At 42.4% G+C, this 26,592-nt stretch overlaps 1 protein-coding gene and 1 long non-coding RNA gene across 4 annotated transcripts; one reads left to right on the forward strand and one right to left on the reverse strand.

Moving 5' to 3' along the window:
* Positions 1-5,810: 5,810 nt before the first annotated feature.
* On the reverse strand, positions 5,811-26,491 carry znf341 (zinc finger protein 341). 3 transcript variants are annotated; one of them, XM_088608383.1, is made up of 15 exons: positions 26,388-26,439; positions 25,262-25,372; positions 24,557-24,750; positions 20,177-20,326; positions 19,284-19,517; positions 18,060-18,249; positions 17,541-17,634; positions 16,810-17,018; positions 15,879-16,063; positions 15,124-15,332; positions 14,402-14,498; positions 13,421-13,553; positions 12,887-12,998; positions 9,598-9,668; positions 5,811-7,224 (listed from the first exon to the last, which is right to left on the reverse strand). In XM_088608383.1, exons 1-15 carry the CDS (start codon positions 26,416-26,418, stop codon positions 6,674-6,676), a joined length of 2,571 nt encoding a protein of 856 aa, XP_088464509.1. In that variant the 5' UTR covers positions 26,419-26,439; the 3' UTR covers positions 5,811-6,673. The 3 variants fall into 3 exon arrangements, with proteins under 3 accessions (XP_088464509.1, XP_088464510.1, XP_088464511.1); XM_088608384.1 differs by having other exon boundaries at positions 24,557-24,747; positions 26,388-26,438; XM_088608385.1 differs by lacking the exon at positions 24,557-24,750 and having other exon boundaries at positions 26,388-26,491.
* Positions 7,222-17,469, forward strand: LOC148648006 (uncharacterized). The gene is made up of 3 exons (XR_015926821.1): positions 7,222-7,785; positions 9,527-9,693; positions 16,381-17,469. It is a non-coding gene; the product is annotated as an uncharacterized LOC148648006 (long non-coding RNA).
* Positions 26,492-26,592: the final 101 nt, after the last annotated feature.

The raw sequence follows: 26,592 nt of genomic DNA on the forward strand, positions 1-26,592 counted from the left end.
ACTCGCCTCCCTTCGCATTTATCTGCCCAGGCAGCCGAACTTTTGGCTTTAACAAGGGCTTGTGTCCTGGCAACCGGAAAGTCAGTTACTATTTACACTGATAGTAGATACGCTTTTGGGGTTGTGCATGACTTCGGTACTCTCTGGAAGAATAGGGGGTTTCTCACATCACAAGGCACGCCGATCCAACACTCCCTCCTGGTAAGCAATTTGCCCGAGGCTATTTTGTTGCCCAGCTCTATTGCTGTGTGCAAGTGTGCAGCAAGTGTAACACCCACTTGCTGGATGAGAATTCAGGAGGCAACTCCAGGGCTGATGCTGGAGCAAAGGCGGCTGCAGTATCCCCTTTTTCTTCTGCACTTTTACTTCTCCTTCTCAGCCCTGAGCTTCACTATCTGACATGCAGGCCCTGGCCACACCGGCTGAAAAGGCAGTCTGGAAAAAGTCTGGCTTGTTTCCTAATGGGGTCTGGCTAGGCCCAACAGGGAAACCATGTCTTCCCCGACATTTCTTCCCCTACATTGCTAAAGTGACACATGGGGGACCATGTGTCAAAAGGAGGGATGGTAAGTATGCAATGGGACACGAGGGGATTCACAACTTTTGCGCACAAAACAATGTAGGACGAGGCACTAAAACTCAGGCCTCAGCGCACCCCGTCCCAGATGATCTGTTTGATCATCTTATGATGGATTTTATTGAATTAACACCAAGGTACGGATACAAGTACTGCCTGGTAATCTTAGACATGTTTTCTAGATGGGTAGAAGTTTTTCCCTGTAAACACGCTGATGCTAAAAGTGTGGCTAAGCACTTGCTCCAAGATGTCATTCCCAGATGGGGAATTCCAGGAAAACTTAGCTCACTTTGTGAACAATGTCATTACCTTTCTCGCAGATCGCCTGGGCATTGAGTTAAAACAGCATTGTTTGTACCACCCTCAAAGTAGTGGAGCGGTGGAACGTGTAAATGGGACCATAAAAAATAAACTAACAAAAATGATGGCTGAAACAGGAATGAATTGGTTGACGTGCCTCCCATTGGTCTTGATGTATTTAAGGTCCAGGCCACATGAGAATAGGGCTTCCAGAAGTAAAGGGGGAGGCCACAGACCTCACCCACTTAGATGAGTGTTTGGTAGCATATTGCCGGAAAATGTCTAAACTTGTTAGTGATATTCATAAACAGGTTAAAGCTGTGCTGCCTGCACCAGACCAGGACCTCTGCCACACACTCCAGCCAGGAGACTGGATTCTGGTGAAAGACTTCAGGAGAAAGGAGTGGTGTTCACCCAGGTGGAGGGGGCCATACCAGGTGCTGCTGACCACTGCCACTGCTGTGAAAGTCGCGGAAAGGGTGCCCTGGATTCACGCTTCCCACTGTAAAAAGGTCACAAACGAACTGAGCAAGGCGCAGGAGTGATGTTTCCACAAGGACAGATGGGAATCACCTGCTCGGGACTGATGTGCACAGCGTTTTTCCTTTTTATGTGGAAGCCTGTCACCACCCAGAAAGAGGAAGAATCTAAACGCTAAGCCTCTTTGTATACAAACTGGCTGAATGAAACTAATAATGAGGGGGATATGAGTAATTTGTGGTACAAATTTATAAATCATACTGTAAAGTTAAAGAAATTTAATGCATCTTGTTATGTATGTGCTTTAATGCCTCATTCTACAGCCTCACCCATGCAACTTTTTCCCATTTCTGAATGTATAAGTCTAGTGGCAGGATTCCCAAAGCCAGACCCTAGATCTTTTACATATATTCCAGCAAATGACGATGATTACGGAAATCTTACGCTCGCTATTCAGCATTTGAAAGAACTAAAAGACATGGTGAACAAAGAAAGAGGCATTAAAGATACACTGGCTTTTCTCTCCTGGTTAGAATCACTGTTTGGGGAAGGGGGAATGTTTTTCTTTAAGTTGCTTAAAAACGCAACCCAGCTATATCGCACAACAGTCTGCCTCTCTTCCTGATGAGCTAAATTCATTCTATGCTCGGTTTGAGGTCAGCAACGCAGATCCAGTCAGGAAGATTCCAGAAATTCAAGACGGAAACCCACTGATCATATCCAGAGCGGATGTGTGTAAAGTTTTTAAAAAGACCAATCCACGCAAGGCTCCTGGCCCTGATGCCATCCCTGGCCGCGTTCTGAAGGCATGTGCAGACCAGCTGTCAGATGTCTTCTCGGACATATTCAATCACTCCCTAGCTCAGTCTATAGTTCCTTCCTGCTTTAAGAAAACCACCATTGTCCCTGTTCCTAAAAAAATCCAGAGTCAGCTGCCTAAATGACTACCGCCCTGTTGCACTCACATCAGTTATCATGAAGTGCTTCGAGCGGTTGGTCAGAGCATACATCACCTCCTCACTGCCTGACACCCTAGACCTACTGCAATTTGCATACCACCAGAACAGGTCAACAGAAGATGCTATTGCCACTGCCCTCCATACTGCCCTCTCACACCTGGATAAGAAAGGAACATATGTGAGAATGCTGTTTGTTGATTACAGCTCAGCATTCAATACCATAGTGCCCTCAAAGCTCGTCATCAAGCTCCAGGACCCGGGACTGAACACCTCCCTCTGTAATTGGATCCTGGACTTCTTGACGGAACGTCCGCAGGTGGTGAAGGTGGGCACCAACATATCCTCTACCGTGACTCTAAACACTGGAGCCCCCCAAGGCTGCGTGCTTAGTCCTGTCCTCTACTCCTTATTTACCCATGACTGTGTCACCAGGCATAACTCAAACTCCATCATCAAGTTTGCGGACGATACAACAGTCATTGGCCTGATCACAGATGGTGAGGAGTCTGCGTACAGGGTTGAGGTTGAAACCCTGGCAGTATGGTGCCAGGAGAACAACCTCTCTCTGAACATCAGTAAGACTAAGGAGATGATTGTGGACTATAGGAAACATCAGGATGGAGACTACACACCTATTCACAATAATGGGACTGCAGTGGAGAGGGTCAGCAGCTTTAAGTTCCTGGGAGTTAACATCTCAGAGGATTTAACCTGGACCCACCACACCAACACTGTGGTCAAGACACCATGGCAGCGCCTGTTCTTTCTCCGCAGGCTAAAGAAGTTTGGCATGCCATCACATAGCCAGGCCAACTTCTACATGTGCACTATTGAGAGCATCCTGACTGGTTGCATCACTGCCTGGTATGGGAGCTGCTCCGCACGGGATTGCAAAGTATTGCAGAGGGTGGTGAAGTCAGCACAGCTTATCACCAGCTGTGAGCTACCAACCATCCAGGAGATCTACTCAGCTAGATGTCTGAAGAAGGCCAGGTCCATTCTCAAGGACCCCAGTCATCCCAGTCACAAACTGTTTTCCCTCCTACCGTCTGGTAAACGGTACCAAAGCATTCGGTCCAAGTCCAACAGACTACGGAACACCTTCTACCTCCAGGCAATAAGACTGCTAAATAGCCAACCTGTAGCTCCTTAGCAAATCACCTGTAATGGCTACATGGACACACAATTCTCACTATATTCAGCATAACTGCACTACATGTATATATTGCATACACCATGGACACATAACAGCTCTACTCACATTGAGTTTTATTCAATTTAAAAAATGTAACCTCAATTTTGTGATTTTTGTGATTCTTGTAATTTTTGTGAGCTCGCAGAAAAAGACATTTCATTTCCAGCAACTACAATCTATGAATTGGCTTCATTAATCTGATCTCCTCCCCCCTGATCCTGATATGTGGTGAGCGTTCTGGCGCACTATGGCTGCCGTCGCATCATCCAGGTGGATGCTGCACATTGGTGGTGGTGGAGGGGAGTTCCCATTACCTGTAAAGCGCTTTGAGTGGAGTGTCCAGAAAAGTGCTATATAAGTGTAAGCAATTATTATTATAATAATTATTACTGCTGCACGCCGTATTGTTGTGCATTTGATAAATAAACTTTGATTTGATTTGAAGTTACTAACACCGATTATAGGGGCTGTGATACTTGTCTTCCTGTTTACATGTTTGCTGTAAGCCATGTATTATTCCAATGCTTTGAAATATGGTAATGAATATGTTTACGCATCGGTATATTCTGATAAGAACGCAAGAATCTGAAGTATGGGAGCCTCCTGGGAGTCCATATGAAGAATCTAACTTTTAACCATTTTCAAGAATAAAAAGGAGGGAATTGAAATGGAAATCTAATAAGTAAATTGATTCTTAAAATGTAGAGAGCTTTGCAAAAAATATATTGGTGCTTTTAGAAAATATATTTCAAGGATGTAACTGCTGTGCTACAGGCAGATTTTTAGGAAACAGTGCGTCAACAAAGTACGCACTGTTTAGGTTACTTTAGAAGACGACGTACCAAAACAATATATGCTGTCTGGGTCATTAGATTAGCCGAAGGTAACTGATAAGCTTTGGAAAAAAAAATCTAGTGGTGCTTCTTCTTTCGTTTTTATGATGTAATCTGTTTTGTCTTAGGGAAAGGGGAAGTGTTAGAAGGGACAAAGTGCTGAGCTTTCTCTTACAGCGCAACATCTTATAAAAACCCTGTACTGCTTGTAACAAATTGAGTCTCTGGTTGCACTTTGCAAAGTGGCAGCAGGGCTCCCAATATTGCAATATTGAAATAAAGACCTTACTCAGGTGAGAACTCTCTCTTTCATAGGTAAATTTCCACGACAAGATATTTTAAACACATTGCCTGTACCAGATACCAGCTGTCCCTTTTGTTCAAATATTGGAGAGTCTCCAGAAGAGGACTTGTTGGTGTTTGTGTATTAGAAAGTTTAGATTAGACAGGATGATTGAAATTGAGACAGAGGCCAAGGAAATTGTGGTGCTTATCTGATACAGAATTAAATAAAAATACTGAAGGATTTAACATTTTCTGAGAACCTTGCTTGTGCATCAGTAAGAGAATAAAGATACTGTAGATGTAATACTGGGGTTTTGTTGTATTTTCAGAACACACTGTTTGGCCTTGCTACCTTCCTGATTACAATGAATAACAAATAATTCCCTTCAGGACCTAAGGCTGATCATCTAAACTGACAACTAATCCTATGCCCTTTCAATTTCTTCTTTTTGAATCTGACCCATATAGATTCTGATGCTTTTGAATGCCTTTGTATAAGTTCAGGTGACTTTTATGAAGTTACACCACCTCCTCTTTGGACTTGGATGTATTCTTTAAACACTCTGTGTCCAATTCTGTATTCATCCCTATCCCTCTTCTGTAGCGAAGTTTCACATAACACACCAACTCCTGTGTCTGGGTCAGCAAGCTTGTCTCCGATGCACTTGTCTCCTCTCTGCAGGTGTGCTGGGTTGGACCGATGATGAGCAGTGGCTGCTGGCTTCTTGTATGAATTCCTCTTCTGTCCTGAGCCCGAGGTAACCTTTCCTCTGCGAAAGCCAGAGGAAAAGGAAATGACAGAAATGGTGCCCAGTGAGAAATCAAATGAGATTCCATCGCTTCTAGGTCTTAGCAACTAACAAGTCCTCCCAATACAACTATTTCAGAAGAACTTGATTAAGTTTCTTAATTCCTCCCTTTTCTGATTAAAAAAAAACAAAACAAAATGGATTACATTTTCATTACATTAGAAATAGCAGATGTAATTTTATAACGTTATAAAATATAAAATGCAGTTTTTAAATTTTCTAGTAAAACCATGGAGGATTCAGAAACTTGCATTTATGCAGTAAAATATCACACTTGCAATAAACACTCTCTTGGTTTAATTGAGAGAAGGAAAATATTATTTGCAGAAATGTTTAAAAAAAACTGGTGACAAAAAACTCAGAACAGAGCTGTCTTTTTCAGAAATACAGTTTATGTAAAATGTTTAGATACTTAGCATGTCTTGCAATCACAGTGGTTGCCTGATTGAGTAAAAGCTAACAAGGTATTATTAATAAAAGTACAAATAAATGTATGAAGGCAATCTTCAATGTGATTTTAATTTTTGACCAAAAAAGAAACTGAAGTGCATTCTTCCTCAATCAAGTCTTTCAACTCCAAAAGAACATGCCAACATGTTTCTTGTTCGATCCATTTTGCTTAACAAGCACTAGCAATTTCTACCATTTATGCTTTGTTGAGAAAATGATTCTTATTGTCACAAAGTGAAAACTTTGAAAATTGCAGTTAATCTTTTTTTTCAACGGCAGCTCTGCATCTCTTAGCAGCAACAACCCTTTATTTTGAGAAATGAAATTATCAGATGGCAAAATTAAAAGTGTAAAAACATTTAAAAAAACTGGTATCTTATAAATAATGTGTATGGCATTTTAACTGCAGTATTATACTGCTTTTGATGAATGCTCTATTTCTTATGTACAAAAAGTATACCTGTAAATTTGGCCAAGCCATAACGTTTTAATATAAAACACCCTGGAAAATCTTTAAGTACCAAATGCCCTTTTGGACTAACTGATACTCTGATCTGTATTTGTAACCTGAGCCCTGATGCAACCATTTCTTATGAAGCATACACATACTTTTGGGTATACTTTGGTCCTTTGGAACGTAACAGGTTGATTGTTTAGTCCAGCAAGGATCCCAATCTCCTTTCCAGCTCTCCGCTGGAGCACTAAGCCAGAGTTATGATCTCTTGTTCTCCAGTGGAACCCACAGACCAGTGCTGCCCCATCGGTGATCGGCAGTGTCCACAAATTCAGTCCACCGTCTCTATGAACACGGGCACTGTCAGCAGTGTGGCGTCAGCACCAGCCTGGAGCTGGGTCAGGTCTGTAGTGCTCTGCATGGCTTCCGAATTCTCGCCTGCGACAATTCCAGACTCCTCCTCCTCATCCTCCCCCTGCCCCGCTCCTCCGCCTCCCTTCTCCCCCCCAACGATGGACAGCACAGACCGCGGTGCCTGTAGCCTCCCTTCCCCCTCCTCCGTGTGGCCAACTGTCCCCTTCCTGTCGTGCCCGCCCTCCGATCCGGGAAGTCCAGCCTCCCCGCTGCCCTTGGCATTGCCCCCAGCCTTCCTGGAGCGTGGCGGCTTCTTCTTGGGGCCCCCCTTGCTGTCCACGCCGTCCCCTGCAGCCCCGCCGGCCTGCGGGCACTTGTGGTCCCTGTAGTACTTGTGCCTGGTGAAGCCCTTGCTGCAGGTGGGGCAGCGGAAGCGATAGTTGTCCGTGTGCGACCGCTGGTGCTCCAACATGTGAGCCCGCCGGCTGAAAGCCTTCTGACAGTACTGGCACTTGTAGGGCTTGATTCCTGAAACACCAGAAAACAAACCCATCACAGTGCCATCTTCCTGGAGTCGGCCGGGATTCTTATAAGTATTACAAAAAATCCGGGATCAAAAGCTTTAATACAAGTGGAGCAATAAGAGGTACTGGAATCAAGATCCAATTTCAAATGCTTTATGTCCATCCCTGATCGGGATGTAAGAAGAAGGTAACGTTTTGCACTCTAGTCTTTACAATGTTTAAGCAGTAATATTCAAACTTTATGAATACCCAAATGACAACAGGCTTCACTTGCTAAATACTGTTTCTCCCCCACAGGAGAAGAATGATCTTCCTGTTGTTACCAAATGTGTCATTCTGGATAGATGGACCTATTATATACTGCCAACTTGTTCTTACCTTCCTTGTGAATTTGAATTATTTTTAATTCAGAAGAAGAAAACAACTCAGAACAGAAGGGAATACCTACAAGTTTCTTATGACTTTCTCTTACATTCTACGAAGAAAATTTAAGTCAATAACTTTTATTTATAATGCACCTTTTCAAACCCTTAGACGGTGAAGGATTAGGAGTTTCCAAAACCACGTTCGTATCGTCTTAAATACAATGGCTATCAAAAGTATTCACCCCCTTTGACCCCTTTCATATTTCATTGTGCTACAATATGGAATCATAATGTATCTGTGATTTTTTTGACAATGATTGACACAAAACCTTCTATAATGTTAAAGTGAAAACAAAATTCTACAGATCCTTCTAAATTAGCTAGAAATATAAAGCTATAAAGCTAAAGATATTTACACACTTTGCTATGACACACCTTAATAGCTCTGCTGAAAGTACTTGTCTTTAATTTTTGTGATTTATGTGACTTTAAGAAGTCACATTATTTGTCAGAGTCCAACCGTGTACAATGGAGGAGCTTCATGTGAGTTCTGTTAAATATATACATCCTTGGGAGGTCCCACAGCCAATTAGTACAACAACTCAACACAAACTCAGAAACTACATCCTGAAGACAAAGGAACATTCAAAGCAAAACTGAAATAGAATTTTATCGAAAAGCACCATCAGAGGAAGGGAATAAGAAAATTAAAAAACACTCAATATCCCCCAAAGCACAGTAATGTCCATTATAAAGAAATGGAGAACATATGTTGGAGAGCATATTTGAATCTGTGCAGAACAGGGTGTCCGCAAACATTAAGTATCTGGGTCAAAAGGGCCCTAGTCAGGGAGACCACCAAGAAATCTATGACAACCCTAAAGGATTTACAGTCTTCTGATGACCTTTTGGCCTGAACATTATGTTCAGAACATTCACACTATGTTTGGTGCAAGTACCATCTTGAGAACACCATCCTTACTGTGAAGAGTGGTGGTGCTATGGGGATACTTTGCTGTGTACAGGCCAGAAAGACGTGAAGATATGCAGCAAAGTACAGAATTACAGTACTGGAGGACAACCTGGTGCAGTCTGCAAGAGACCTGGACTTGGGAGAAGATTCATCTTCCAGCAGGACAATGACCCAAAACATTCAGCCAAAACCTCAAGTCAATGTGCTGGAATGGCCCAGCCAAAGCATCAATCCAAGTGAGAATCTGTGGCAGAAGTTTAAAATAGCTGTAAACCAACAGTACCCATTCTTCTTGAGGACCCTTGAGAAACTTTGCAAAGAAAAACAGATATCCAGAGTTGGTACAGACTTATCCAAGAATATTCATAGCTGTAATTTATGCCTTTAACAAATACTGACTCGAGTGATGTGAATATTTCTGATTTCTATTTATATTTTAAGAGGAAATGTAGAAGTTTGTTTTTCACTTTAAGAGTGTTTTTGTTGATCAATGACAAAAAACCCAGATTAAATTAATTGTAATATTGTAACAATAAAATGTGAAAATGTCCCAGAGGGGTGAATATTTTTGACAGCCACTCTATTATACTCAAAGGTCTTAACCTGTAACATTCAAACCTCAAACCAAGCACATATACACAATAATGCACACAAAACACAATAAGTCTAACACACAGAGGAAGCCAGTCTCTTTGTTTTGCCCGATAGTCCTGCAGATTGTGTGTTGTGTATATAGATGGCTTCACCCTCCAGTAGATGCCATAGGCACATACTGCAGAATGGAGATGTAAGAAAGAATAAAGAGAAGAACCAGACAGCCTGTTCTGAGATTGCAAGTCATGGACTGCGTGATTCAGGCAGCCTCAAGGCCCCTTTGTCATCGACTTTCTGTGTGAAGTGCTGAACATAGATCAGGTTGTCCTACTGAGCTTTCTTCGGAAACTTGTTCTCTCTTCTATGCCCTGCAGGCAGAATCCCTGTCTCTGTTCAAACCCTTTTCAAGCCTGTGAAGCACATTCCTCACTAAATCTTCACTTACCAGAGTGGGACAATATGTGTGCCTTCAGCTTGTCCGGCCTGTTAAACTCTTTTGCGCAACCAGCATGGGTCCTGCAAGGCGAAGCATTTCACAAAGGTGAGAAAATGTATTCTTTATTTAAAAAGCTAGTGTTTGGTCAATAAAATATAGGCCTTTGACTTCTCACTATACATTATGATATGGAGGAAAAACAATTCAGACGCTCAACAGCATTTCTAAAGAATGTCTAATACAGAGGCTCCCAACCTATTACAGCTTACGGCCCACATGACTGACCATAAAAACTTCCGCGGCCCATAAAAGGACCAGGACATCCTCACCGTTTTGAAACAGACTAGCTCCGTATCTCACCATTAGCCTAACTGACACCGATAATCAGAGAAAATACACACATACAACCTGCAAACACGGCTTTACAAAGACCTTTTATTGATTACAGAAGGAGTTCAGTCAGCACCTCACAAAAAAATAAATCAAATAAATAAAAAATATATATATTGTAAAAACTAAGGCACTAGTACAGCTCTTTCTTTATTATGACATATTATGCAATTAATGTTAGCCTTGTCCAAAACAAAACTGAATGGGTGGAATCAAAACGAACTGAATATTTTTAGACAAGTGCGGGGCAGCCTTCTGTGCCAATGAACTTATGAAGACGTTGAGAAACAAAAATATGCACAATAACTATCAGAACAATTATAGGTAGATGTTAACTCCCCATCCATTACTTTATATACAACATGTAGATTTTACAATGGACGCATAAACGCACAGTCACTCAATAGCCTACAACTAGCCTGGCAGTAAACTTGCGCTCCTTCTTTCTGGCTCACTTAGTGAGAGGGCTGGTGATGTCTGACAGATACCAAATGTTGGATGTCGGGCTGCAGAGAAGAAAGTTGCAAGCGGAGGTCTGGCTCAACATTAAGCTTACTCCTGTATTTGGTCTTTAGTGCCACCAGCGCAGAAATTCCAGTATCACAAAGATATGTTGTCAGAAACATCATCAAAATATCACTGCTCTGTCCAAAAGATCAGGATACTCCGAAGTAACACAAAGCCAAAAATTGATTAAGGATTTGTGTGAAAACCCCGCAGTTGGGTCCTCAAACTTTGCAGGACCTCTGTAATTAACTTTATGACAGAGGCTGGTAGCTGCATTTGGTCTTTTGTTAGAAAATCTGACAAATTCTCAAACGCGTCATAGTTTGACGGGTCGACATGTTTGGCCCGCATTTCCAGTTTCTTTATTGTGGCTTCTATTTTACTTTGGACGTGAAAAATCGTCACTGATTTACCTTGAAGACCAAGGCTGAGTCCATTTAAGTGACTGAAAATGTCCGCAAGATAAGCCAATTTAGAGAGCCACTCAAAACCATTGAAATGTTTTGAGAGCTCAAATTTTGAGTCGGATAAAAAAATTATTTTATCATCACACAACTCAAAAAGCCAAGTAAGCACCTTGCCCTGAGAAAGCCATAGTACCTCAGTGTGCAAAAGAAGCTTAATATGATCACTACCCATTTCTTCACATAGCACTCAGAATAAGTGTGACTGTACAGGTCTGCTCTTTATGAAGTTGACTATTTTAAGTGCCTCATCCAAAACACTCTTAAGATCTGCTTACATTTTTTTGGCAGCCAACGTCCCTATGTAAACTGCAGTGTACAGATGTCACAAGCGGTGCAATAGCTTTCACACGTGTAACAACCCCACTGTGTTACCCCGTCATTGCTCGGGCTCCATCAGTGCTCTCCCACACACTTCGATCATTCTGTCCCATTTGACACAATAAACGCATTCAAAACATCAGAAATGGCTATGGAGGCTGAGTGTGTAGGTAAAGGCTTACAGAAGAGAAAGTCTTCATGTACTTCTCCATTATGTTCATATCTAACATACGCAAGGAGATTGGAAAGGTTTGCAATATCTGTAGGTTTGTCCAGTTGCAGCACGTAAAATCGTTTCTCTCGCACTTTTTACAACAGCTGCTGAGTTACATTATGTGCCATCTCATTAATTCAACAACAGTATTGTCTGAAAGTGATATTAGATTTAGCAGCTTGCGGGCCCTCTCTCCTAACATGACACCAACCATCTCTTTTCCAGCAGGCAAAAATAAATTCTCCCCAATTGTATTAGGCTTTCTAGCCTTTGCTATAAGATGGACTTGTATTATGTTTATATATTATTATATTATTATGTTATATATTTACGACTCTTTTACAATTACAACAATCATTTGTTGCCGTGGCCCACAGGTTGAAAACCACTGGTCTAATGGTTTCAAAAGTTGCTCCACCATGACAGGGCTAGGGGTGCCAAGCTTGAGGGATCCACCATGTGTAGCTGATATACAAAGGCAGTGATGCAAAGCAATTAACTAGACAGGAGTATCCGTTAAGCGTCACATCAGCTGTCATCAAGAGAACACTCTTACAGCATTCCACGCCAGCTTTAAACTTAAAGAATGTGCATAAATAAAATAGCAGAAAGGTTAGATTCTCCTATGATTTTTCCATCCAGAAACCTGCAAAGTACTTACATTACGACACTCAATCTGGCAGCACACATACTAGTATGATGCCATACTAATTTTATCACTTGCGACACCATCACAAGCCACCCTGGAGCCTCAAGCAGTTCCAGTCTATGGTACCATGGACGTGCTTATGAGCCAGAAAAGCACAAAGCAGTGTTGGAGCTGGCCCCCTGATATACGCTATTTTATTTGACTAATTAATCTTATCTCACCTTCTTTAAAAAAAACATGTTGTTATTGTGTACAATAACATGTGTTATACCGTACATGTGCAACAGAGTGATGTGCAATGTTTTTAGTATTTTTTGTAATAGAATAATGTGCAATGTTGTTTCTTTCTTCTTTTTTTTGTTAACATATTTAAATGTACAGGAGGGCTGGGTGTCCATAAAAAAAATCCCTCAGGGGACAATAAAATCTTATCTTAGACAAGACACAACAAGAAAACAAGAACCAAATATTTCTCTCACCCCATACAAAATACCCCCACCTACCTCCCAGTGGTAACTTCCTTGGGGTAAAAAGTACCCTGGGCCATTTCTAGGTTTCAACCTTAGGCCCCCCAAAAAACAAACCACTAGAATGCAGCCCCTGTGCAACAAGCTGTGAAACTCCCAGCTCTCACTGACACCTTGGATCCCACCAGTGGGAAGGCCGTGTAAATAATACCTGGAGAAGCCTAGATCTGATGCCTCCTGGTGCAAAGTAGTTATGGGTTTATCACGTGGTTTCTCGCCGGCTCACCTGAAGGGACACTTGTACTTCTTGAAGGGCTCATGGATGAGCATGTGCCTCTTCACTTTGTCCTTGCGGTTGAATGTGGCATCACACACAGTACACTTGTAGGGCTTCTCACCTGCCAGCCGAAAACAGAGAAGGTTCCTTTTGTGGTCTCAATACCGGCCAATACCAGACAAACCTGCGGCTCGGGCTCGCACTTAGCAGGCTTAAAATCAGACAGACACAAAACTCCAGCACAAATGATACAACTCTTTTGGATGGAGTCAAGTCTTAGAAAGCATGTGACGTTTTTAAATCACAGCTGTTTTCTGCTTTTAATTAGGTTATTTTGGAGATGCTAGAGTTTGGAAAATTCAGACATTTAACTTTTGTTGTCTGGTATCTTTTTTGTTAAGTACCTTGGGGAAATTACAAGACAGATGTTATAGAAATAAAACGCATTACTTATTATGCAAACACTGTGTAACAGCACAAAGCTCTGCACGATAAAACCTGTACTCCAGTGAGTCTCTGCAGTTCTGCAGGTGCAGTTCTCACCTGAGTGGATGCGGGCATGCAGTTTAAGATAGTGCTCCGTCTTGAAGAACTTCTTGCAGATCTGACACTTAAACTTTCCCCCCACGCCGTGAGTGGGAAGATGTCGACGAAAGTACCTCTCACATGGGAACACCTGGGACACACAACAGAAAAACATGGATTATCCCCTGCGAGAGGCTGTAGGTCAAAGTTCAGCCTAGGTCACATGTGTAACAAAGCACCGTGAAGTCACTGCAAATTTGTGCTGAAGAACAGAGATGTACAGAGCTGAGAAGAACTGTGTCAACCCCTGGTACAATTATGGTAATGACACTTTGCTAGAAAGTTGGCTCATTGAAACTGAAAGTCAGTCACGGAGAAAGACAATGATTATAAACATACAATCAGATCTACAGCAGAATGGCTGCGCCAGAAGAAACTCTGTGTTACAAAGGCCTAGTCAAAGTCCAGATCGAAACCCCACTGAAGTGCTGTGGCAGGATCTGAAGAGAGCAGTCCATGCAAGAGAGCCCTCAGATGCCCTAGAGCTGATGGTGTTCTGGAAGGGGTAATAGGTGAACATTTCTCTAAACTGATGTCAAGACTGATCAGTGGTTAAAGAGAACATTTATAGTTGCAGTCACTGCTGCTCAAAGGGGTTCCAGTTACAGAATCTAAAGGTTCACATACTTTGTTACACATGGATACTGAATGTTGCACTCATTTGAGAATAAATAAATCTTATGTGTTATGTTATTTGTTTCATTAGGCTAATATGATCTATTATAGGTCTTACATTAAGATCTAATAACATTTTAGGTTTCCAATGTGAAATCCTAAGGGGTTTATATACTTTTTATCAGCATTGTATTTCCTGCTTCACTAGAAAGACAATGTATTTTGTATGCAAATACAACATCAGTCATTCAAATACACCTGCTGACAATGTTACCTTACATGCAACCTTACATGTCTGGCATCTTTCTCTGGAATTGGTTTTACCTTTTGGCAGTGGGGACATGGGAAATTGTGGGATGCAGTTTGGAGGTGCTGTTCCAGAGCTTCTTGTGTTGAGTACCTGCTCTGGCACTTTGGGCACCTAAAGGTGAAACAGTTAGCAAACAACATCGTTATTCTACAAAGAAAAAAAGGAAATGTCTGTAATAAATTACAAATGAATGATTTCAGCATATCACTCCTTCACAGATCAGAAAACACGTGCTTGGAGATACCTTGGAAACCTTCCTATGTATTAAATATCTGATATAATCCAGGTATTTTCATAATTTGGAGGGAGCCAAATTATTAAAACTACTAAAGCAGCCTCAACAATGCATATGTAAGACCAGACGATCACTTGTGATCTCTGGATTTTGCTGTTTCTTACATTTCCAATGGGGGAGCTTCATCACTGTGCACTGGCTGGACAGGCAGGGTGTAAAGGTTAATTCCATGCTGGAAAGTATAAAGAAGAAAAACTACATTTCGCCTGTTGAGCCTTCTTCAGGTGTTTTGCCAGTTTTCGGCATGGAATTAATTTGCTTTACTTATTCCGTTCTTGCTTTTTATCATGTAATTAAAAAGCCGTCCATAGAAAGCAGTGCCACCAGGTCCCCTAGCAAAGGCTAGAAATTATTTACCAGTAATCAATGAGAGGTAGACCACTGCTGCTGTGGTGTTATATAGTGCTGTGATCAGCAGACCCCAGGCGCGGGCGAGCTGACCTGTAGAAGCTGGGCTCCTTGCGAGGGCTCTGCTGCTGGCAGAGGTTGTGTGAGTACTGGTGCACACCCAGCTCGAACAGCGAAGGGAAGACCTTGCTGCACAGGTGGCAGCGGTAGGTGAGCTGCTCCTGGTGTGTGCGAATGTGCTCCAAGAAGAGGTCCAGCTTTTGGAAGGTCAGAGAGCAGGACTTCACCACACACTTGTACACCTGCAGAAGAGGCAGGCAGTGACCTCAGGAAGTGACACACTTGACCAGCAGAGGAGCTGACCCTGTGAACACGTTTCAGACTGTCCCAATTTCAAAAACACGCCACAGACATCAAGAAATACCCCTTCCACAGTGATGATCCCGTTGTGCCATTTTTGTTTATGGGGGGGAAAGGAGAATTTAGAAAAACTCACAGAACTTGGACGGAGACTTAGAAATAACTCCTAGGCCTCAAATGAAATCAAATTATTATTTCTTTAGGAAAAGGGCAATAGTTGAATGGTACGTGGGGTTTAAGCGATCATGATATTATAAACCTGTTCTGTGAAATCTCAGAAATTTAATTCCTCTATTTCTTTAATAAATAATCATCCTACCATTTCTGTTTCATTGATCTTTGCAATGTATATAACAAGTGGCACAGACTAGGTGCAAACAGTGATACAACTATATACTGTTCTGAAAGCCAGACTATGATATTGCACTACGTTAATCTATAGGTAGCTGCTTTAGTACATCAGTCCCAGGCCTGTAGTGCTGACTTACCTGTTCATTCTTGTGCTGAGTCATGTGAGATTTCAGCTGGAAGTAGGTGCTGAACTTGCTGGCGCAGAACTGGCACTGATAGGAGCTGTCGATGAGCACGATTTGCTTGCTCTGCAACTTTCCGGTTTTACCGGACTGGCCGTCCGTCTCCATATGAGGGTCGCTTTCCCTCTCCTCTGTCTCCCCTACAACATCCAACAGACACCAGTTGATATGACATTTTGATTTGATATGTTGCCCTGTCGTGCTAAATAAGTGTGCTTTTTAAGAGAATTGTAGACCTGGATGCACTGTTTGAGAAAAAAGCTGTAAGAAATGTGACATGATGAATGGCCTTTTGATGATATCACCTGTTTATACCTGTATACCTGTTCTATTAGAAATAAAAACGGAACAATACAATATGTGTTCTTGGTAAGTTAGGTAATGCTACTATGTATCTTTGAATTACTGGGCATCGATCTGGAATTGCCTTTTGTTTTCTTGATGGCTTGGCTCACAGTGCTGCACGGGCAACATGAGAAGGGCACAAAGCTCCTTGGACCCGCCCACCTGTCACACAAGACTCAGAACTGACAGGAGGACTGGAGCTTCTCACACCTAACATCAACCATCACTGTAAGCCTGCAGGCACCATGGAAGTCACAGGAGATGCTGTTATTCCAAGAGCTGAGAGAACCCTGCCTGATTGATCCCACCCCAACTCCTGGTGTGCCACCACTGACCTCACCCAGGCTGAAACCCATAACATCTGGATCATAAAGCTTAGCCTGATCTCGGAACAACAGCCTTCAACGGCCGACCCACTCGGAAGCCTGCAAGTGTGATTTTGACCAGCAAAGTGACTCTGGCAGAGAAGAATGTGAGGAACATATCAGAGGCTGGAAGAACGGTTGGCTGTGCCTTGCGCAGAGCTGTGGCTGGTCAGTACCTGGGTGGCGCTCCTCCTCCTCGCCAGCCTGCCCTGTGCCCTCGTCAGCGCTCACTGGCACCACCTTGATGGTGATGGGCAGACGGGACACTGTGGTGCCCATGCCCGTGGGCCACACTTTGTGCGTCTGCATGTGCTTCTTGACGTTGGACTTCTGTGCGAAGGCACGACCACACACGATACACTGGAAAGGTTTCTCTCCTGTGTGGCTGATCAAAGACAGACCACATCAGTCCCCCCATTCTATCTGGACAGAATTATTTCTCTAGTTTTATTTTCACAGCAGACAATCTGCCCACTCCAGGGTGGATGAATTATAAGGGTAATGTGCCCTCAGTGAAAACCAGGCCCATGCACTTGAGTACAAAGATAAGATTGACAGACAACGTTCATGCAGGAATTTTATCCAGATCACACGGACGGAAAAGATCAGCAATGATGAAGGTGGCGAGAAACAAGATCATATCAAGCAATAGGCTCCATTTTAGTCATAAACTATCTTTTGTAAGTAGCTGAATATATTGGCTAATGTCTTGGAATACTTTTATGGCTTTTTATAGCTTACTCATATTATTCCTATTAGTTCTCTATTTCCCTATTAACCCAATTCTGCCCTTATATACAGTATCAACCACATAAATAAAATGTCACTATCAGGAACCCACCTCTGTTAAAACCACGTTATTTCTGAACCAGAATACCTGATCACTGACTGTTTTTCTGGCCATTACCTGCGGATATGTTGCTGCAGATCAAAGTTCTTGGTGAAAGTCTTCTCACAGAAATTACATTTCAGCTTTTGGGCTTTGCCTTTCATGGGACCGCCTAAAAAAAACAATTACAGATTTCCTTTAGCCTAAAACTAAAGAGAATGCCAGAGGATTCAATTCAAGGTTTCTAAATTCTCAAAAATTCTCAAAAGTATTAATAAAGTACACCTAAGGCAAGTTCAGCAATACACTAGCAATCACTTTCTTTATTCTAAAAGTCAGCCATCTGGTTTTGGGACAGAACTACCCAGCTAAGGTGGAACTCAAACTCTGGGACATATTAAGGCAAGGCTGGACAAGGGTATCTGAATGCTTTTCTAGTAGAAACCCAATACGACAGGTGGGCCAAATGCTCATCTTTCCTTTATAACACTTCTTTCTATCCCAGTCAGATTTCTCCCCTGCTGATAAAATGATGCAGTTTGCTGGATTTTTAAACAGGAGCTATGATTTTAAATTTGAGAAGTTTTGTCACTCTACCTTCTGGTCCTTCGATGCTGTTTCTGGGCCGCCGTGCCTTGGCGGTTTGGTCAAAGCTGCCTAGCTCCGCTGGGCTGCTGTTGTTCAGGGAGTTGGTGATGCTACTGGTCTTCGTCTTCAATCCTTGTTTTCCAGGACTGTAGACCGGGGGTGTGGTAAACACCTGGCTCTCCACACACTGGCTGGACACCTGTAAGCATTTACCAGGAATTAAAGCCAGGTACTTCATGTTAAAAGTTCCCCAAACTATTTACTTATAAGCAAACTAACTGTCAAATTCTCTTTTTTTTTTTTTTGAAGTTAGGACCTGCTGTATGAATAGACACACTGTAACAGTCTTGTACTGATATTGGCACAATGGTGACAAAATTCTACTACTGCTTTCAGAGGAACTGCTTCACGTTTACAGAAGAGGAGAATAAGTAAGTCCTCACTTACAACAGCACCCATGAGGGAATTGCTGCCTGTGAATTAACTGGGGGATCCCAGTGTCTCAAGAGAACTGGCAAGCATCCAGTAAACCTCAGACCAAGGCCACACAAGGCTTACTGGTTCGATTACAAACTGGTGAATAACATTCAGTTACAGGGGGTCCCCACTTTGTCATTGACTTTTTGTGACTGTGGGATGTAAAACTTCCTCCACTTTAAGTCCAAAGGACATAAACATCACCCTAAAAAGGGAGTCTAATGTGTAAAAAAGGCAAACATCTAGTAAAATCATTGCAAAACATTATTACTGTATTATTTTGTAACTGTTTTTGTTTGAGATGTAATTTTATTTAGTCCTCTGAACGCAAAGCACCCTAATAGAGCAGTTCAAAGACACATCGAGAAGCACAAGCAGACTACATTGATAAAGAAGTTTAAATAAGTCATTTTACTCTCTACAGTATTAGAATTCCCTAATTAACACATGCACTCTATTTCATGTAACTTAAATGTAGAATTGTACTTTACATATAAGTCGAATTTAAATCCATTTGCTGTGTTGCTTTCACCTTGTGTGTACATGAAGCTACAAGTAAAAATTATTTTAAAATTAACATTGATTTGCTTAATGTACCTGTTTTAATGTCCTTAATGGGGCCTGTAAACAGGAACCCCATGTATTGTCACATTTCTGCTTCTCTCTAAAAGTTGGTGGCAAAAACATGGGGAAAAAGGCGATATACTATAGTATGGTGTAAACAGAGTCTTGTAAGCAAGGAGAGAGGATCAGTACCTGCTGGAACTGCTGCAAGGCCAGTGTCTGAACTTCTGCACTTCCATTCCCTGCCAGAGGGGGCAATGTGCTGTACACTTGCACCACAGAGCTGCTGTTATTGGCCTGCACCTGTGAGGAGAGGGGCTGCGGGTGGCTGGGTGGTGGCGGATGTGGATGTGGATGCGGGTGCGGATGAGGAGGGGGCGGGGGATGCTGGAGATACGACGCACCTGTATGCATGCTCAAATTGCTCTGCAAAAACAAGACCCAGACATACTCCGATCAACCTGTGGATAAAGATTTTACATCTGTGTTATGAGATGCCTAGATCAGTATACTACTAATAATTACCAGGAGTATGATAGAAAAATATAGTATTAATCCATCCATTATCAAGATGCTTCTTATTCCTGGTCAGGCAACCCTGAGCCACACTGGAAGCACAGGGCACAAGGTACATGTACAGCCTGCATGGATCGATCATAAGGTATTGATCCCAAATGTCTATGGGAGGTGGGAGGAAACCAGAGCACAACTACTCATCCAAAGAGAACATGCAAACGCTACACAGTTTTGCACAAATCCAGAACAGTTCCAATAAGATTCTACCTAAACTGATCCTGTCTTTTTATTTTTGTATGTTTCACAGTTCATAATAAGACAGAGAAATATTTGATTGCGAGTGTCTCATTTACAATTTTAAACGTTTTCTTTCTGAATTCCTTTATAAGTAGAAGAGATGGTATCCTCAAACAAGCATCTTGCAATAAAGCGAAGCTGAATTCTTCTGCAAGGCAAATCATTACAGATCACGCATGGCTTGCCCATACATATGGTCTTCATTATCAGAAGGATGTTTTGTGTCTTGTTTCTATCCTGTGCCTTGCGGCTGCACGGTTCTGCAGGCTCACCTGGATGGGCGGCTGCATGGCGCTCATGGGCTGGTCCATGGAGGTGAAGGAAGAGATGGCTGACATCAGGACGTCGTCGCTGACCAGCACGTTCCCCTGGACAAGGGTGTGAGTGAGTGGGGACTGGGGAACGGTGATGTAGGTGGACACCTGCAGCAGGCAAAAACACAAAGTGAAAATGCTTTCCAGTGCAGAAAGATAATAGAATAGATAAAAGTGCAGAAACAGAAATATAGTTTGTATAAATGTTTCTTAAAGCTAATAGAAAACTGGTTAGAAAACTGGGGTGTATGCCATTTACACATAGATTATTAATCCACATACAGTAGTTGATTAGTACCAGAACATATCTTAAGTGAGTGCTGACCTGTAACAAGGCAGTAATTTGCAACATAACGGAGAGTTAATGGTGTATCACTGACTGGATCTCAGTGGTTCATTACTGACTATTCAAAGCTCTTACTAGCTTTTTAGAATTTGTGCTCACCACCTCTGGAAAATGATTATAATTCCTTACACTTACAGTGCCTTGCGAAAGTATTCGGCCCCCTTGAACTTTTCAACCTTTTGCCACATTTCAGGCTTCAAACATAAAGATATAAATTTTTTATTTTATGTGAAGAATCACCAACAAGTGGGACACAATTGTGAAGTGGAACAAAATCTATTGGATTTTTGAAACTTTTTTAACTAATAAAAAAATGAAAAGTGGGGCGTGCAAAATTATTTGGCCCCTTTACTTTCAGTACAGCAAACTCACTCCAGAAGTTCAGCGAGGATCTCTGAATGATCCAATGTTGTCCTAAATGACTGATGGTGATAAATAGAATCGACCTGTGTGTAATCAAGTCTCTGTATAAATGCACCTGCTCTGTGATAGTCTCAAGGTTCTGTTGAAAGCGCAGAGAGCATCATGAAGACCAAGGAACACACCAGGCAGGTCCGTAATACTGTTGTGGAGAAGTTTAAAGCAGGATTTGGATACAAAAAGATTTCCCAAGCTTCAAACATCCCAAGGAGCACTGTGCAAGCGATCATCTTGAAATGGAATGAGTATCAGACCACTGCAAATCTACCAAGACCTGGCCGTCCCTCTAAACTTTCAGCTCAGACAAGGAGAAGACTGATCAGAGATGCAGCCAAGAGGCCCATGATCACTCTGGATGAACTGCAGAGAACTACAGCTGAGGTGGGAGAGTCTGTCCATAGGACAACAATCAGTCTTACACTGCACAAATCTGGCCTTTATGGAAGAGTGGCAAGAAGAAAGCCATTTCTCAAAGATATCCATAAAAAGTCTCGTCTAAAGTTTGCCACAAGCCACCTGGGAGACACCCCAAACATGTGGAAGAAGGTGCTCTGGTCAGATGAAACCAAAATCGAACTTTTTGGCCACAATGCAAAACGATATGTTTGGCGTAAAAGCAACACAGCTCATCACCCTCAACACACCATCCCCACTGTCAAACATGGTGGTGGCAGCATCATGGTTTGGGCCTGCTTTTCTTCAGCAGGGACAGGGAAGATGGTTAAAATTGAGGGGAAGATGGATGCAGCCAAATACAGGACCATTCTGGATGAAAACCTGTTGGAGTCTGCAAAAGACCTGAAACTGGGACGGAGATTTATCTTCCAACAAGACAATGATCCCAAACATACAGCAAAATCTACAAAGGAATGGTTCACAAATAAACGTATCCAGGTGTTTGAATGGCCAAGTCAAAGTCCAGACCTGAATCCAATCGAGAATCTGTGGAAAGAGCTGAAAACTGCTGTTCACAAACGCTCTCCATCCAACCTCACTGAGCTCGAGCTGTTTTGCAAGGAAGAATGGGCAAGAATTTCAGTCTCTCGATGTGCAAAACTGATAGAGACATACCCCAAGCGACTTGCAGCTGTAATCGCAGCAAAAGGTGGCTCTACAAAGTATTAACGCAAGGGGGCCGAATAATTTTGCACGCCCCACTTTTCATTTTTTTATTAGTTAAAAAAGTTTCAAAAATCCAATAGATTTCGTTCCACTTCACAATTGTGTCCCACTTGTTGGTGATTCTTCACATAAAATAAAAAATTTATATCTTTATGTTTGAAGCCTGAAATGTGGCAAAAGGTTGAAAAGTTCAAGGGGGCTGAATACTTTCGCAAGGCACTGTATACAGCGCTTTTCTGGACACTCCACTCTGAGTGCTTTACAGGTAATAGGGTCCCCACTTCACCACCACCAGTGTGCAGCCCCACCTGGATGATGTGACAGCAGCCAGAGTGCACCAGTATGCTCACCACACCAGCTCTCAGTGGGGAGGACAACAGAATGATGAAGCCAGTTCAGAAATGGGGATTATTAGGAGGCCATGACTGGTAAAGGCCAGGGGGAAATTTGACCAGAACACCGAAGACCATTACTCTTTTCGAGAAACACCTTGGGATTTTTTAATGACCATGGAGAGGACCTCGGTTTTACGTCTCATTTGAAAGACAGCACCTTTCTACAATATTTAAGAAAACTAACTGCCCTGGGTTAAGACTCCTGAGGAGGAATAGACCTAAGTTACAACAGCTCAGAATGTGCTCTTTACTGCAACACCAAAGGTAAGAACTGTACCCTTTCATCCTCAACTGCTGGTCTCCTGAAACACACACAAGCGCCCCATATTTATCTTTTATCCAAGCTGGATCTGATCCCACAAACCCCTGTCTAACCAGAGTCCAGAATGTTTCTTTGATAAAGAAATCCCCAGGACAGACTGACCCACAGTCTCTCACACCACTCCCTCCCCATGCCACCATAACAGCTAAATGAACAGGCAACATGTTTAAATCTACATTATATTAAACAACTCCTACCTGAAATGGGAACACAAAGCAACATATTTTACTATAGGAACAAGTAATAGGTTTATTCCATGCTGAAAAAAAAAGAGAGAAAACACAACGTTTCGTCCGTGGAGCCTTCTTCAGGTGTGTTTTCTCTCTTCTTTTTTTCAGCATGGAATAAACCTATTACTTGTTCATTTAGCTGTTATGGTGGCATGGGGAGGGAGAGGTGTGAGAGACTGTGGGTCTCTATTACTTGTTCCTTTGCAGCCTACGCATGCTGACGCAGCTACCCACCTGAGATATTTTACTACAGAGAAGAACAGTATGCTGTGACATATAGGGAACATGAAAATCAAACTCAAAATACTGACACAGAAATAAGAGAATAAGAGCAACATAAGTATTTACTAAAAGCACTAGAATACACTGCAGTCTATAAATGGCATATCCCAGCAGACAACAATACAATATGATGCAACTCAAGCAATAGACTGAATGTCACCTAGAGTAACATTTACCACTACCACAGCAACGGCTGTGCTCAGAGTTGAGAAGGCATCTTTTTTTCATCTTCAAAGCATTTCACATACAGTGTCCTCCATAAGTATTGGGCTCCTGAAGTTAAAATTGCTATTTTTGTTGGATAACTCCAGTTATATGAAGCAAAAGTACAGAATGTCACCTTTTATTTCTGGGTATTTCTGTGCTTATATGTTGCACTGTTTTAGAATAATAGCACTTTCTGTGTTCAAATGAGTTGAACTTGCAAATCGGTAAGCACTTTCAAACCCTGTTTTATACTCTAGCATTTAATTCTGTTTAATTCACTCTTTTAATTTGTGCATGCCTCTCTACTGTAAAGTGCCTTGAGATGAAGCATCATGAAATGCACCATATTAAATAAAGGAACAGGTAAAGGTCCATTCCATGCAGAAAGGTAAGGAAAGAAACTGTTTCTGCTGTGGAGCCTTCCTCGGGTGAAGATTCCTTACCTTTCAGCATGGAATTAACCCTTACCTGTTCTTTTGCAGCCTAAGCATGCTAATTATAGCTACCAACTTGAACTTCTTATATTAAATAAAGGTTGTTATTGTCTTTGAGATAACTTTTACTCATTTTGGGTTTATTATTTCTTTTTACTGCTGCTGTAGAAAGAAAAATACATTTATATGTAAAACAGTTGAGAAGCACTCCTATAAGATAAGCCTGTGAAAGTGCTATGGTATAATGTGCTCACATGAGATCTGTCCCTCATTATCAAGATGACTGTTGACTTTTCTAGCCTAAAATCTCTCATGTATCAGTGTTTAAAAACATGTGGTCCATAGCCTAAAGCAATGTAAGTTACAAGTCCTGTTTCTAGAGATTAAGGGTGTTGTTGTGCTTAGTGCACTGACGTCAATAGTGTCATAAAAGGAAACTTTTCTGGGTTTCCTGCAGCCAAAGCCTTGAGTATCTCAAACACCTGCTGCTGAATATTCATGGTGTTCTTCCTCTGATGACAGAGAGAACGTTTGAACGGGACCGGGTTTGTGAACGAGAAGGGAACTCTGCCTCCCCTACCTGTCTGCTGGCGGGGGTCTGTGGCACAGAGCTGATGGAGGGGACGGGGGTGTAGGAGTTGCTGGACGCCAGCGACACAGTGGCCAAGGAGGGGGTGCTGGCCTGGCACTGCTCACGCTTGTGCGTCATGAAAGCGGGCAGCGAGTTGAACTGCTTCTTGCACTTCCCGCACAGAAACACGTCCTCGTCATCTGCTGGCACACAGACAAACGCGTCAGGCCTAGGCTGGCACCAGGGCAAAGAACGGCCTAGTGCTGACTCCCAGGAGCTGGGTCCTCAAGCCTCTGTTTCTCATTTCATTTAGTGTGAACACAGCACTCGGACTTTGGGCGATTCAAGCAGAAACGCAAGCAGATGTTACAAAATCTCTTCTGTCAAAGGATTGACAATTTTATCAGGCAACTGTAACGATCAGAAAGCCCAGAGCCAAACAACAAGTATGTCACATCCTTGATAAATGCAAACTCAATTGTCAGTTACTTTTCCTTTAACTTAAGAAATGATGTTTCCCATATAAAATAGTTACCTGAAGAAGGCTCCACAGCCAAAATGTTGTCACTTCTTTTCCTTTCAACATGGAATAAACCTTTACCTGTTCCTTTGCAAAACTTTAGCCAGCCCTGAAAGGCACACTTCCAGCTGGTAAGGAGCTCTTATGAACACTGCCCAGTGCTCTGGGCCAGGGCACCCCAACGCTGCACTCACCCATTGACTGTATGGCGGCAGTGCCAGAGACACTCTGACTGGTGTGATCTGGGACCCCCCCCTGCCCATCCAATAGTGACTGAACGGCCAGGACTGTCTGGTTGTCCATGCCTGTGGAAGAAGTTTGGAATATAACTGAGAAAAGAGCAGTAGCCTTCAAGGAGCAGGACACAGATTTACATTTTACAAGCTTGCTGTCCCTTAAATGTTTTTGTCTTGTATATTATTTAAGTATCTGTTCCGTCATTTTATATGGTATCGTAAAGTGTAGCATGTGCTCCAGGTGGGCTCTAATATCACACTGTGCCATGGTTTAACCAACTCTCTGATGTTATCCTTGGGGGAGATGAATATCAAGATGTCTTGAAAAACATTTCAATAAATATTAAAGCCTTCAGAAAATATTATGGCAAAAGTTAATGTGTTTGAATGAAAGAAACAGGCAAAACAATATTTTCTTAATAACTCGAAATGCAATTCTAACCGATTTAAATTAGTCTCCGCAAAAATGTCCTTGGGTGGCATATGTTGAGCTTGTGAAGTTCCAGTAACACCTGGGAGACGAGGAAAAACGGCAATCAAATTTCTTCCCTGTCGCATAATAAGCCAGAAGGGAAAGTGCCCACACGTCACTGGACCCATGGTCTGGCTTTAAAACGGCTATCTCCACACGGAATCCCTAGCGTGTTTTTTCTAAGGGGATGCTGCATCGATCTGCAGCAGCTTTTCCAACAACATGCCTGTCTCCTTCCTGCCATTTTCACAATCCCTCTCCAGCGGCTGTTGTTCCAGCATCACATACCCCCCCTTCTCCTACACGGATACCAAGAATTATCACACCCACATGAACGAAACCAGCGCACCGGAATCCCACATTCGTTAAAACCCACACAAAGCTGCATGCTGATATAGTTTTTCCAGCGAAAGCGTCTTTCTTTTCGTTGCCATATCAAAGATACTGCAAAACTGTACTTTGCGCACTTTTCCGCCAGGTCTGCCACGCAGGGACGCTGTCTGGTAGCCTGGAAACACAGGGGTTGCACAAAAGGAGCAAAGACGTTTCAAAAACGGCGTTTCCGCTATTGAAACAAAGGGGAACATCTGGTGTAAATAGTTTATAAATTACCTTCTAACGCTTCAAATATAGCCTGCGCCATCTTGTAGTACTGTATCAATTTGGCATGCCGGGAAATCAACGAAGGTACGAGTAATCTCATAACCACCAGGGGGCAGATGAAGTCCAACTTAAACTACAGTTTCCAAAGTCCGGGGCAGCTTTGCACAGAATAAGACGGTCCAGTCCTTGGGTTTAGCAGTTGCTCGGTATCTTA

This window comes from Lepisosteus platostomus, chromosome 15 (genome assembly GCF_059453375.1).
Source record: "Lepisosteus platostomus isolate fLepPlt1 chromosome 15, fLepPlt1.hap1, whole genome shotgun sequence".
In the NCBI taxonomy this organism is placed as follows: domain Eukaryota; kingdom Metazoa; phylum Chordata; class Actinopteri; order Semionotiformes; family Lepisosteidae; genus Lepisosteus; species Lepisosteus platostomus.